Genomic DNA, 13739 nt, shown 5'->3' with positions numbered 1-13739 from the left:
GCTTAGGAAATCACTATCTAGATATTCCATTGCTGTAAATTACAGCCAGAAGAATACAGATTTGGCAGATGGTGGTATAAAGCTCTTTCTTACAGGAGCTGCCCAGGAGCAGCTCTAGGTGTTCATTTAAATTATTGGCTCTTTTTAAAGAGAGATTTTTTTATTTCTCTGATATGTCTGACTCCTTCCTCATAAAATAAGACCTTTCCTTTCAAACGATTGGTCACATCCAAGTTTTCTGGGAAGATCTCAAAACCAAGTTGTGTTTCTAATTTCCAGAAGCTTTGATAAAAGTCAATAAGGTGATACTGTCCCAGCAAGTGGTGCTGGGAGTTGAATTCTCTGTGAATTTAAATAACCTGGACACCTCCCCAGAGGGACTGGCGTTTTCTTTCTGAATCCGTGGCTCTGGTTGAATCAGAGGAGGTACTTTTATGTGTTTAGGATAATTTAGGTGTTTTATTTTGCATGGGATATGTTCCTAATATTAACTACAATCTCAGCCTAACTTGAAATCAGCCTGCTGGTAGACTACTTCACTGTTAAAGACCTTCTCTCCTTTAATTAAAATATTAGTGTGAAAATGTAAGGTACTCTATTGAAAGTTTCTGTTCTTACCTAGTCATTTCTTCTTCTTTAAAAATAAATTAAAATGTTAACCCTTAAAAATCCAGGAAATATATTTTCTAAAAACATGTTCACCTACCTTTCAGTAGGAAAAATAAAATGATAAAAATGTGTTGATACTTTTCCACTTAAAAATTGCCATAAAGTATAAAGCAGTTCATGCATTTTAAAATACACTTTGGAAACAAACATGTTAGTTTACTTGCAAATTATTTCAAATTCGAAACTTTCTGTAAATATTGATTTGAGGGAGGATCTTAAATTTCAAGCTCCGTAGTAGCCTTTGAATCAGCACCAAATATTAGGTACACAGAAGCTAGGGGACCATTCATATTTACTAATGTTTGCCCACATATAAACTTGCTAACATAAACTCCTCATTGTACGGTATTGATGATTGCAAATGCATTTAGAACTACAACCTTTGAGCCAACTCTTGTCCGTTAGACGAATTTGGTATGCAGAGCGCTTCGGCTTTCTTCAGACCAACAAAGGTTAGACTGTGTCTTCATAGATTAGAGAGGTCATAATTGAAAGTTTTATTTTGAAATTCCTTGTATTTCTATCATACCTTAAGAAATCTGAAAGAGCTTTTTGGAATGAATTACTACAAGAGATCACAGTTGCCTTCATGGAAAATAGCCCCATCACTCTGAGTATCCCAAATATGTATTTACATAATCCACATCTCGGGCCAAATGTGAAAACACAATAGAGAGCATTAATGTCTGTTTTGTCAATTTGTGTATACTCACCAGGAAAGAATAAACTTCACTTCATGTGAAGATGCTCAGTTCTTTTAAAGTTTGCATGCATCAATGATCTGGCTGTTTGTTTAGGGCAAATTATCAAAAATTTTCCATAAATACGTGTAGCAAAGCAAGTAAGAATTTCAGATTTGACTCTGATTTCTCTGCTTTTGTTATTGTTGTGGTTAATATGTGTTACAGCTCTAACACAATTTGGACTTATTTTTAATGTGCTATTACTACTTTGTTTTCTTTTCCATCTCATAAAGCAGACATTAGTTTTTATACATGCTCAATCATTCCTTTCCACTATAAAAAGGAAGATCAGTGTGGGTACAGAACCTGTTCATAGGGAGGCCAGCCTGGGTACATATTGATAAATGGTGAATTTGTAGCAATTCATGCTTCCATAATGAGGTTAAATGAAACGTGAAGTGTAGCAAATTTCCTGCAATTCTGATTCAAAAATTCAGTTGAGCCACATGTCAAGATGGCTATCCTCTAACAGTTTTGTCATTGTCGTTGTTGTTAGGTTTTGTTTTTGTATTTGTGCTTATGTAATCTCATTGCTGGGCCAGCCTTTGTACTCTCCCAGATCCATTTGATTTTTAATACTTCAGATCTGCTTTATAAAAACAATAACGTAGGTACTATTGTTTACTAATAGTCATTTTAATTTTTCTTATGTTTTAAACATGCTGGAGAAAAATTTGTCCATATTGTCCCTTAATTTTGTTTCCAAAGTTAAGATTTCTGTTTTAAAGAGAATTGTAAAATATGTAAGAACATTATGCTCTAGTCAAGATAGGATTTTATCAATGAATAAAATTTAAGTCAAAATATTTTAATATATTAACTCAAATTTAAGATTCCGATGGCAGTGGTTATCAAGAACTATTAAGAAAACTCGTATACTTTGACCTATTCCACCTTAAGAATTCACCCTAAGGAAAAAAGAGAGATGTATGGTTTCAGTTTAGAGTTATTTATAATAGCAAACAACTGGAAGCCAGCTAAATGTCCAAAATAGTTACATCCACATTGTAGAGGCTATACATCCATTAACATCATTTTAAAGGATATGTGACAACTTAAGAAAATGCATATTACGTAATATTAAGGGGGAGGAGAAGAGTATGACCCTCCCTATATGCAGGTTTCCAGTAAGGTAAATTTGTGAATTTGAATGAACTATACAACCAGTGAATGAACTATACAACCAGTGATTGTATTATTGTAGGAAACTATTTCCTAAATAAGTGTTACTTTTATAATTTTAAAAAACAGTCTTTAAATAACTACAATCCTGATATTTTAAAAGGGAATTGAAGCTGTAAAAATTTAATGGCATATAAATATATTCTCTGAAAGTACCGTTAAGAAAAACAAGATTGTTTCTCATTTTTAAATCGTGATTGCCTGTTCATATATTTCTTTTTTGATTCAGCAAGCAGGACCAATTCTGACATAAATAACAAATACCCTATGAAAGCATCTTTCAATCAGAAAGTAAACCAAAGAAATGTCATTTTCAAAAGAGTCATGTGTATAATACGTTAATGCTGCTATTATGCAGCAGTTGAGTATACAACAGATTCTAAGCAATGCATTTATGTTTTTGTATTCTAACTTTGGGGGTTTTGGGTTTTTTTCCTAGATCTGGTTTGCCTTTGTTAATGGCTTTTCTGGACAGATCCTCTTTGAAAGATGGTGTATAGGTCTTTATAACGTGGTAAGTTTAGGACATTTGATAATTCCTGTTTTATTGGATACTTGGAGATAAAGGTTCACCCTGCATTTGGCTGCTTGACATAATGACCAGTTTGTGCGCTTTAGATGTTTACAGCAATGCCTCCTTTAACTCTCGGAATATTTGAGAGATCATGCAGAAAAGAGAACATGTTGAAGTACCCTGAATTATACAAAACATCTCAGAATGCCCTGGACTTCAACACCAAGGTAGGACACGGTGCCCTGGCTGGGACATGTTTGGTGGGTCTGTTTTTACTGCCCTTATTACATGGGGTATGTGGTTTTCAAAGGCCAAGGATACACTAGCCTGAGACAACTCCAGGGTACCGACTATGGCAAGTCATATTTCTTAAGGTTCTGATACAGGCAGAGAAGGTTTTTTGTTGGTTGGTTGAGTTTGGGGTTTTTTGTGTGTTTTATAATTAAAATGTAACCAAATTCACTTGGGTTTGTAAGGCAGCAATAAAGCTGGCCTGACGTATAAAAATCATTGTCCTTTTGGTTCTCCGGCCTTCTGTCTTTGCAGTGTTGTGGTGACATGCTCACTCCTCACAGGGGCTAGTCATCTAGGACTGGTAAGGACTGGCTTTATGTGTGTAAAGGAGTGAGAGGTAATTTATTGTTCCTTAACTGATTTTCCATTTTGTGAAATAACTTTGTCCTCATTAGAATTTTAGATTGATTGTGTCAGGCATTAAAATTACAGTCTCTGGGAAATAGTACTCAGTATTTCCAAGCTATAAAATTAAAAATACAAGATAAAATATCCAACAGTTTATCTAAAATCACATTCTGGGTGTGATCCAATAGTATTTATCCCAGCCACACACACACACACACACACACACACACACACAATCTCATTTTCCATATAGTTTACTTTCCTGCAAGTATATATTCTAAAGTGTTTCCGTTGGTATTTGTTAATAATTCAATTTCTTGTTTAATGTGAGTGAGGAGGAAAAAATTTAATATTACAACAATCAAGTTAGGTGTCATTTTGAAACTAACATTTGTATGTTTTATTAGTGTTATGAAAGCAACAAATAAAATACACTTTCACAGAATTGTTTCTGTTTAATATAGTGCACGTTTATTAGCATGTTACTGATAATTAGATGTAACCTTAACTCAGCATCTTGAATTCAGGACAGTTAATGTAGGATATTTTAAATATTTAGGAATTCATAAAGCTTTTCAATGGCATTTTCCATATGCCAAGAGAATAAAGTGAAATAGGTGTTTTGGTGCCTCTAACCTCACAGCATAAATGATAGTGCTAGGTTTATGGGCAAGACGTTATTCTTCTTCTGAGACGAGATCTTCATGAACACAGCGTACCTATGTATCCAGCTGTACACATGCATACAACTTGGTGGCACTGTTTTAAATAAATGAATTTGGTTAGCTCAGGACAGACAGACTGAAGGATTCTTTAACTTATGCCATTGGTTCTGAAAAGTATTTTTAGTGGACTCTCTTAAAACTATACTATTAATAATATGAAGTTATCTCTGCTTTCATTTTGAAATGTTTTACTTTTGGATTTTTAAATTTATTTGTGATGACCAGTTTGTATTAAATTTCATCACATCGCTGTAATGTTTTTCATTACCTATGGTGAGCATTCGCAAATGATGGCACGCCACAATCAGACTATGGCCTCTGGTTCCCCTGAAAAAGTGATCTGAGAGCTGGGGAAGTTCCAGGCCTACTGGTTGGTATACTAACAATAATTCTCACCAACCAACCTCAGCCACAGGCCTCATCTACCATAGTGTGGGCTCCATGGTACTGTCTCTGAATTGAGCCTCCAACCACAAATTTGGTCGTGCCATTCTTAAAAACATAAATTGATCCTCACAGAATTACCCAAAATCATTCCTGCAAAGGCACATTCTTCTGTACATGGCAACTTGTACACATTTTTGTGGCCAGGAAAAGGGTATAGCGGGTAGTATATTGTTGTAATGTGGGGCATCATTCCTTGTATCTTTTATTGTTGAAAAAAGTCTTTTCATTATCTTTAGAGCCCAGGAGTTCAGACAAGTCATCAGATCAACCCAAATGGGTTCTACAATTTCTATACCCATTTGAGTGTTTATAGTTTATATACAGGAATTGCCAACCCTGTTTTACAAGGTTTATGGATTTCTCTGGTGATTTCAGTGAAAAGTATTTGATTCAATCTCATATAAGTGTTTGAAAATTCAGGGACAAATGGCTACAAAATGCATAGTTGTATACACAGCGATTGCTGGGGGTTCCAAGTGCGGGAGCATTGTTGCCCTGAATGATGATGCTTACATTTGTTATGGTAAAAAGGGTCGGAGGTTCTGAGGTCGTGACAGGGGTTAAAGGATTAGCATGTGACAATAAGTATCAGTCAGGAAAATGGAAAAGTAGAACTAATTTTTCTTGCACCCACCTGTGCTTTCTGTCAAATAAAAACTTGTGGTAATGACACAGTGAGGAGAAGAGACAAAGGTTAATGAGTAACACAAGTTCAAATGTGTAATGTATTGGAGCGTAAATTGGATCATACAATCCAGTGTGGCTGGGAGAACTAACAAAAGAGATTGAGCTCACAGTGGAAAATTTTGGGAGGCAGGCAACTTAATTTCTGTTGTTTGAACAGCTTAAAACTATTCATACATGCCAATTTTATTTAGCATAAGTTTTGTTTGCAAGAAGCACTTTTAAATGACAAAACTACAACTGTTAGAGGGGCCATAAGAATTCTGAACAGTTTTTCTATAACTTAATCTTTCACATCCATGTTACAAAGAAAGTACCAGTGACGCTTGCTCTCTTGTTCTTAAAATACAATAGATATAAAAAGTAGTAACTATTATATGATGTTATAATTATACAAAACTTGGTATTAACAGTGTTAAATTGTGAAAGCCTTTAGTAAAGTCATAGTCACAGTGCTTTATTTGTATGATTATATAATTTAAATGTTATACTGGCTATAACAAATATATATCTTGATACCCTGCAGAGAATAGTATAGAGTATCTTTATATCTCTTGGTAAGAGAAAGCATTACATCTTTAGCATTGGAAAGTTTACAGTTATATGTGGGGAAAAGAAAGAGATTTCCCCAAATTATAATCTTTTAAAAGTCTATTCTTCTGGAATTATGAAAATAGTCCCACTTAAGGAATTTCAGAATCTGCATTTTTTTATTTTAAATTTTATTTTCTTTTTCAGGCAGAAATTTCAATTTAGTTTTTGAGAAGCAGAAAAAAAATTCAAGTGAAGCTGAAAAAACATTTTGAGAAACATAAAAATAAATAAATGACCCATGAAAGTCTAAGAGGCAGAAAGTGTCTGTCAGTTCTATTAATTCACAGTGGTGGCCCGACAGAAACACATTTTGTGAATCTAGCTCATAGATAAAAAGAAAGGTCAGAGTTCACGGAGCTAGTTTATCGCAAATGGTTCTCATGGATTTTTGTTTTCCCTCAGGTTTTCTGGGTTCATTGTTTAAATGGCCTCTTCCACTCAGTTATTCTGTTTTGGTTTCCACTAAAAGCCCTTCAGTATGGTAAGTAGAAGGGATATGAATGCAAAGAGATGACTTTTTACTTTTTTAGAAAAATAACTCATTGTCAATGTATGTTAAAAAGTATAGCAGTTTCATTGTATGATATTTCTCTTAACCTAAAATGCATGCATCCAAAAATTGGACACACTTTGAAGATTTTTATTATTCCTTTGGGAGCAAAGTGATTTAATATATGCAAAGCCTTTCTTCTTTACTTCTCATGTTTTCCAAACTTGCAGAGAGTTAAATTTTAGGGCTTTTTTTTCCCCTCTGTTGATGTATAGTTTGAGGACAATAAGTGCTAATATTTTATGTAGCCTATTTATTATACCTATGAGGCTTGTATCAAGCCCTTTATACTGAATCTAATCAGACATGCTGGTATTTTCAAGTATACTTGAGTCAATGTTTTGGATGAGGTTTTTAATATGTTTTTATGTTCATCTTGGAGTGTTAGCTTTTACTCTGCTCATTTTGAGGGGAGTGATTTTATTCTCTCAGTTTGGGGAGAGAGGATCATGGTGCATTTCCTACACACATAAAAGTGATTAAATAGCTACTTTAGAAAAGAGATCCCTGTGATTCTTAAGCTCATGCTGCTCTGTCTTGGAGCCAACTTTGCCTTGAGATCCTGGGGAAGACGCCAACCATTCAGCGTGCCTGCTTCAATACTACGGTAATCAAAAACACAACACATAGTACACCCAAGGAGTTGTCAGTCCTTTATAAGTACAGGCCATACCTACTGTCTGTCAGTTAATGGTTGCCAACAGAAGAGAGTGCTGCCTGCTGCTGCCCACTGATGATCTCTTCTCCATAGGTAGCCAGAGTGATCCCTGCAAAACATGAATCAGACCAGGTGCCTCCCTCCTCAGAAATCCATAAAGATTTAGCACACTTAGAACAAAATCCTCCACCTCCAAATTGTTCCCCTTTCTTCACAGATATTCTAATTGGCTCTCTCCCCTGCATGCCTCAGGTCTGTGCTCAAGAAGCCTTCCCAGATCATCCTGTCCAAAAGAGCAACCACCACCTGCCCCCACTGCTCCTAGGCTGTATTCCCTTGTCAGCCTGTATGTCTTCATGGTACTTGTCAATCAAGTTTTGATATGTTTGTTTCTTTTGTATGATCTTTCTCCTCTTTTAGAATTGAAGCTTCAGATGGGCAGGTAATTAGTTTCGTTGTATTCACAATGCTTAGAACAGTGCGTAGCTTGTAGTAGGCCCTCAGCAAATTGTGAATGAATTACCAAGAGCATGTGGCATAAGCAAGATGAGTACTACAAAGAAGGCAGTGGTTTCATATTCTAGCTAAGATTTTCGTCTCCTTTTTTAATTGCTCAGTCAATTACAACAGTAAATACTTCTCAATGTCTAGGCCATGGAATGAGCATGGTAAGCATATTTAATTAAAGTGTAGAATATTGACCCAGGAGGCCAGGAGAATTACAGTGAGTTAGTTTGCTTGCTTGTTTGTTTGGCTTTGACATATAATTCACATACTGTAAAAGTTAACTCTTTTGAAGTGTACAATTCAGTGGTTTTTTAGTATATTCACAGAATTATGCAGATGTCACCACTATCTAATGCCAGACATTCATATCATTCAATAGAGAAGCCCCATAACCGTTGGCAATCACTCCCTGTTTCTCCGCACCTTCCCTACCAGACCCTGGCAACTACTTACATTTTTTTTGTCTCTATGGATTTACCTATTCTAGACATTTTATATAAATGGAATCATTATGTGACCATGGTTCATCCGTGTTGCAACTGGAATCAATACTTCCTTTTTATGGCTGAATAATATTCCACGATATATGATATTTTTTAATCTATTCATCAGTTGATGGACCTTTAGATTGTTTCCACTTTTTGGAGCAACAGCATATGGAGGTCCAGGGTACAATTCAAGATACCCTGACCTCAGACAAGCTCTCCAAGTAAAATTTATTTTCAAAATGCAAAATCAGTATAGGTTTGAAAGATAAGGCATGCCCATCTACTAAACTGCTATTTCAACCTTCTAAATTAGAAAAAAAGGAATTGAATATCAAAAGTCACTTAAACCAGATAGCATCCAAAACACCTTAGCAATGACAGGGTTTGAAAGGAATTCCCAAGTGACTTCATCTTCCAGAGAAGCAGTTCCTAGATCCATCATTCCATTTCTCTGGAAAGCCACGCAGCTATCCAGCTTCAGTCAAGGCAGTTCACGAGAGTGCTGCTTATAGAGACCAAAACTAGCCAAGACTAGGGAATACTTGCTTTCTTTTTTTAAGGGGTGAATTGACGTTTAGCATAAACTACTTTATGGTTTTGATGTTGAGGGATTTGTAGTTGTTGTTTCACCTTGTTCTCATTTTTAAATAAGGAATGTTTTAGGGGGGAGGGTTCTTTTGTTTTTTGGTTTCTGAAAGGATGGGGATACTGAAGAACTTTACACATGCTATGTAATATATAGCTACATATTCATTTATTCCTTTGCCTCAGCAGTTCTGAAAGAGTAGTCTGTAGACCCTGGGAATACCCAAGACCTTTTTGTCATCCACAAACAGTGGTACCACTGTGCTAGTAGTCATTATATTCTTCACCGTCATGCACTAGGTTTCATTTAAGAATGTGCATGAAGACACCATAAAACTAATGCTTTTATTAAAACTTGAACCATCTTAATAATATTCTGTATTTGACAAAATGGGAAGTATTAACATACATGTAAAGCAGTTCTGCATACCAAAGTGCAGTGATTGTCTCAAGGAATGGTGCCTTCTGGATTGAACCAGAGGCTGCAGAATCATGCATGGGTAAAATATCCATTCAAAGTGCAAGGTAGGCTGGGCATGGTGGCTCACGCCTGTAATCCCAACACTTTGGGAGCCCAATGCAGGTGGATCACATGAGGTCAGGAGTTCGAGACCAGCCTGGCCAACATGGCAAAACTCCGTCTCTACTAAGAATACAAAAATTAGCCAAGTGTGGTGGCGCATGCCTGTGGTCCCAGCTACTCAGGAGGCTGAGGCAGGAAAATCGCTTGAACCTAGGAGGTGGAGGTTGCAGTGAGCCAAGATCATGCCACTGCTCTCCAGGCTGGGCGACAGAGCAAAACTCCATCTCAAAAAAAAAAAAGCAAAGTACAAAGTAGACTGATGGATTTTAATGCAATAAAGTACAGAAAGTTCATTGATATAGTTTCAGATTCCACACCGGCAACAAACCTCTACCACTTTGAGAAACTACTTGTTGGCCAGGCTTAGTAGCTCGCGCCTGTAATCCCAGCACTTTGGGAGCCCAAGGTGGGTGGACCACTTGAGGTCAGGAGTTCGAGACCAGCCTGGCCAACATGGTGAAACCCCGTCTCTACTAAAAATACAAAAATTAGCTGGGCATGGTGACATGCACCTGTAACCCCAACTACTCAGGAGGCTGAAGCAGGAGAATTGCTTGAACCCAGGGGGCGGAGGTTGCAGTGAGCTGAGGTCACATCACTGCACTCCAGCTTGGACGACAGAGCAAGACTCCATCTCAAAAAACAAAAAAGAGAGGGAGGGAGGGAGGCTACTTGTTGAGTTTTGATGTAGTATCAAAGACTATCCACAGTTATTAGAAAAGATTATTAAAATACTCTTCTTCTTTACAACTCCATATCACTGTGCAGCTGGATTTCCCTTTTATATTTCAATCAAAACATGAGAATCCAGCTGCTTTCTATTAAGCCAGAAATAAGAGATTGTGAAAACCCAAACAATACCAATTTTCTCACTTATTTTTTTGTTTGCTTTGGAAAGTACTTTTCAGAAAACCTCTCATTTATATTACCATGTGTTAGGTTTTGTATTTATGATAATCAATACATAATTTTAAATTTTCTGTTTTAATTTCTAATTTGGTAAATATTGATAGACATAAACCACATAAAAACTTTTTGAGACCCTCAATAATTTTTTAGTGTAAAGGGATCCATAGACCAGGAAGTATGAGAATGAGTGATTTACCCAAATTATTCAAATGCTGAACATGCCTTGCCCTGATACTGCTTGGTGCTTTACGTACAGAACTTCATTGTCACTTCAAAACCCCCTCAGGTTAAATAGCTTCACTCCTTTTAGCTAAACAGAGTTCCATAGGGATTGATTATAAATAACCCAAAATGACACAACTGTTAATAGTAATAGAACTAAACTTCAGTATCTGCAAAGCTCACCAGTACCACTCTCTGTGTTTCATCCCATATTTTATTCTAATATAGTTTGCCCTTACATATTTGACTCTGAATAAACGTTGAATATGTGCATGCATCATTGTATTATATATACCGTGGATTTCTAATTTTTCAATGGTATCAATAATTTAATTATTCAGCTCTTTCTTATTTTCACTTGATTTTATCAGTACTAGAAATTTTTGTGCATCAGCTACCACTTCCTTCATCTAAAGCCACATTTGAAGGCGGCCAGGTGCAGTGGCTCACTCTTGTAATCCCAGCAATTTGGGAGGCCAAAGCCAGCAGATCACTTGAGGCCAGGAGTTCGAGACCAGCCTGGCCAACATGGTGAAACCCCGTCTCTACTAAAAATAACAAAATTAGCTGGGCATGGGGGCGCACACCTATAATCCCAGCTACTCCAGAGGCTGAGGCAAGATAATTACTAGAACCCGGGAGCGCAGGTTGCAGTGAGCCAAGATCACGCCCGACTGCACTCCAACCTGGAAGACAAAGTAAGACCGTCTAAAAAAAATAAATAAATAGAAATAAAGCCACGTTTGTTAGTCATTGCTAGAATAACAAAATACTTTAAAATATGCCCCTATACTCAGCCAGACCTTCAAAGAGCCACATGCCTGAAACCACACTGGTGTTCTTTGGCCCTCTGTGAGTTACTTTTATGAATCCCTTTTGGCCCAATGCCAACAACTTTATTGAGAGATAGCGAGAAGATTCCCTATGACTCTCATCCATATTGTTAACAGAGTTCTTTATTACAATCCAGAATGCCCTTTCCTGCTTTGTTTGAACAATTTGTTGAATTTTTTTTTTTTAATCTTGTGGACTCTGAAAATTCGTTAACAAGTCAGATTTCCTTCTTCAATGTTGGCTTTTGTGGCCTATCTTTACAGCAGCTTTGTTAGCACTCAAGAGTGTTTGGGTTTTTTGTTTTTTTTTAATCTCATTTCTGGCTCCATTGTGTATCCCTTGATTTCCCTTCCTTCGTTCAAACTTTCTGAATATCTTTGAAAAGATTCTGAAAGAATCTCATTTTCCTTTCTAACAGGCCTCTCCTTTTCGTACAGGTACTGCATTTGGAAATGGGAAAACCTCGGATTATCTGCTACTGGGAAACTTTGTGTACACTGTGAGTGAGGGATGTTGGTCTTGTTTGCATATAAAATCAAAACCTTTCATCTGTCCTCATTTTATTTTTAAATTTAAATGTGATATGAGTGCTTCTGGATTTAAGGGTTGTTTACAGTTCCCTTTAAAAATTAAATAAGACCCAGGGCTTATAACGGGGTCTTATTTCATTTTTATCAAATAATGAAATAAAATAACTGAATGATAGGAAATCAGTACCATTAAGTAGCAGAAGGATTGAGGTTTTGACAAATCTGGGGGGTCTCCTTTCTCTTGGCATCAACCCACCAAAGTAGTAAAAGACAAGCAAAAGTATGTTTGCAGGGGCTGGTGACTCCTTCTCATACGACATGAATGCGAAAGCAGAGCAGTGGGTAGAAATAAATCAGAGTGTATGTCATGGATGTCTCCTGGGAACACTTTATAGTATCCAGGTCTCAGGAGAGTATTTTTCTTTAATTTATTTCAAACTATATCTCTTCTCTCTCTCTCTCTCTCTTTTTTTTTTTTTTTTTTTTTTTTGAGAGGGCATTTCACTCTTGTCGCTGAGGCTAGAGTGCAATGGCACGACCTTGGCTCACTGCAGCCTCTGCCTCCCAGGTTCACATGATTCTCCTGCCTCAGCCTCCTGAGTAGCTGGAATTACAGGCGCATGCCATCACACCCAGCTGATTTTTGTATTTTTAGTAGAGACGAGGTTTCACCATGTTGGCCAGGCTGGTCTCAAACTCCTGACCTCAGGTGATCCACCCACCTCAGCTTCCCAGAGTGCTGGGATTACAGGCATGAGCCACCACACCTGGCCTATATCTCTTCTTTTAGAATGTTTGGATCACATAAATTAATTTTTGCATTTAGTAAGTTTTATTTTAACAAATAACCTAAATTGCCATTAGCTATCCTGCTGAGAAAGCTCAACTGTTCTTACTGTAACCTGACTTTACAACCCCACTGGGAAGTGTCTTATCACATGCTGTGTGCAAACCCTTAATGTGCCTTAAAGTAGAACTGGGCACTTCAAGCATTTATTGATCAAGTGCTAGCAAACATCACTTCCATCACCACAACTATCAAAGGTGCCTAGGGTTCCTTGACAACTAACAATATTTAAGACTGTATTATTATAAATAAATAATATTCCATGTTAATCACTGTTCTGAGTATTTTAGAGTTTTACTTTCAAAAAAAGAAAAAAAAAATCTCTGTAAGATTGGTAAGCTTTATCAGTCCCAGTTTACAAGTATAGGAGTTGAGACACAAAGAGGTGAAGTAACTTGCTTTGTTCATTAACCACAATAGCTAAGTGATAACGTCTTGGGCACAGATAGTCTGACTTCGCGGCAAGTACACTTCATAATTATGTTATACTGTGGAAAACACAGAGCAATTAATCCAACCCCAGTTTCCTTTTTCAGAATGACTAGCGATGGGTGCATATATCATGGAGAAATGTCTCATATCCTACTCAGCAAGGTTTTAAGTAAAGTTCCAGAGTAAGCATTTAGATTTCTAAATGTCTGGTTATTTTATTCATTAAAATTTGTCTTTAAAATTCAGAAAGTTGGACTTTAAATATGAAAGGAGATTTAAAATAAAGGTAAAGTAAGCTTGAAAACTCAAATTAACTCAGGCATGTGCTATTGCTGTTCATGAATTGTACAAAAAGCAGAAAACACATACAGAAGAGCTCGTGGATGGAGGGTCA

The 13739-nt window shown here is 36.7% G+C and overlaps 1 protein-coding gene across 5 annotated transcripts in view; it reads left to right on the top strand.

Annotated features, from left to right (window-relative positions):
* The window catches only part of ATP8A1 (ATPase phospholipid transporting 8A1), a 257539-nt gene that overhangs the window by 207293 nt on the left and 36507 nt on the right, over window positions 1-13739 (top strand). For all 5 annotated transcript variants that reach the window (XM_054553862.2, XM_024246291.3, XM_024246292.3 and 2 more), the window contains 4 exons: window positions 3034-3108; window positions 3213-3335; window positions 6603-6681; window positions 11974-12035. In XM_054553862.2, coding sequence (XP_054409837.1) covers window positions 3034-3108; window positions 3213-3335; window positions 6603-6681; window positions 11974-12035 — 339 coding nt within the window. The remainder of the gene's footprint in view (window positions 1-3033; window positions 3109-3212; window positions 3336-6602; window positions 6682-11973; window positions 12036-13739) is intronic.

This window comes from Pongo abelii, chromosome 3 (assembly GCF_028885655.2).
Source record: "Pongo abelii isolate AG06213 chromosome 3, NHGRI_mPonAbe1-v2.0_pri, whole genome shotgun sequence".
In the NCBI taxonomy this organism is placed as follows: Eukaryota; Metazoa; Chordata; class Mammalia; order Primates; family Hominidae; genus Pongo; species Pongo abelii.
This window is presented reverse-complemented; position numbering and strand designations above follow the sequence as displayed.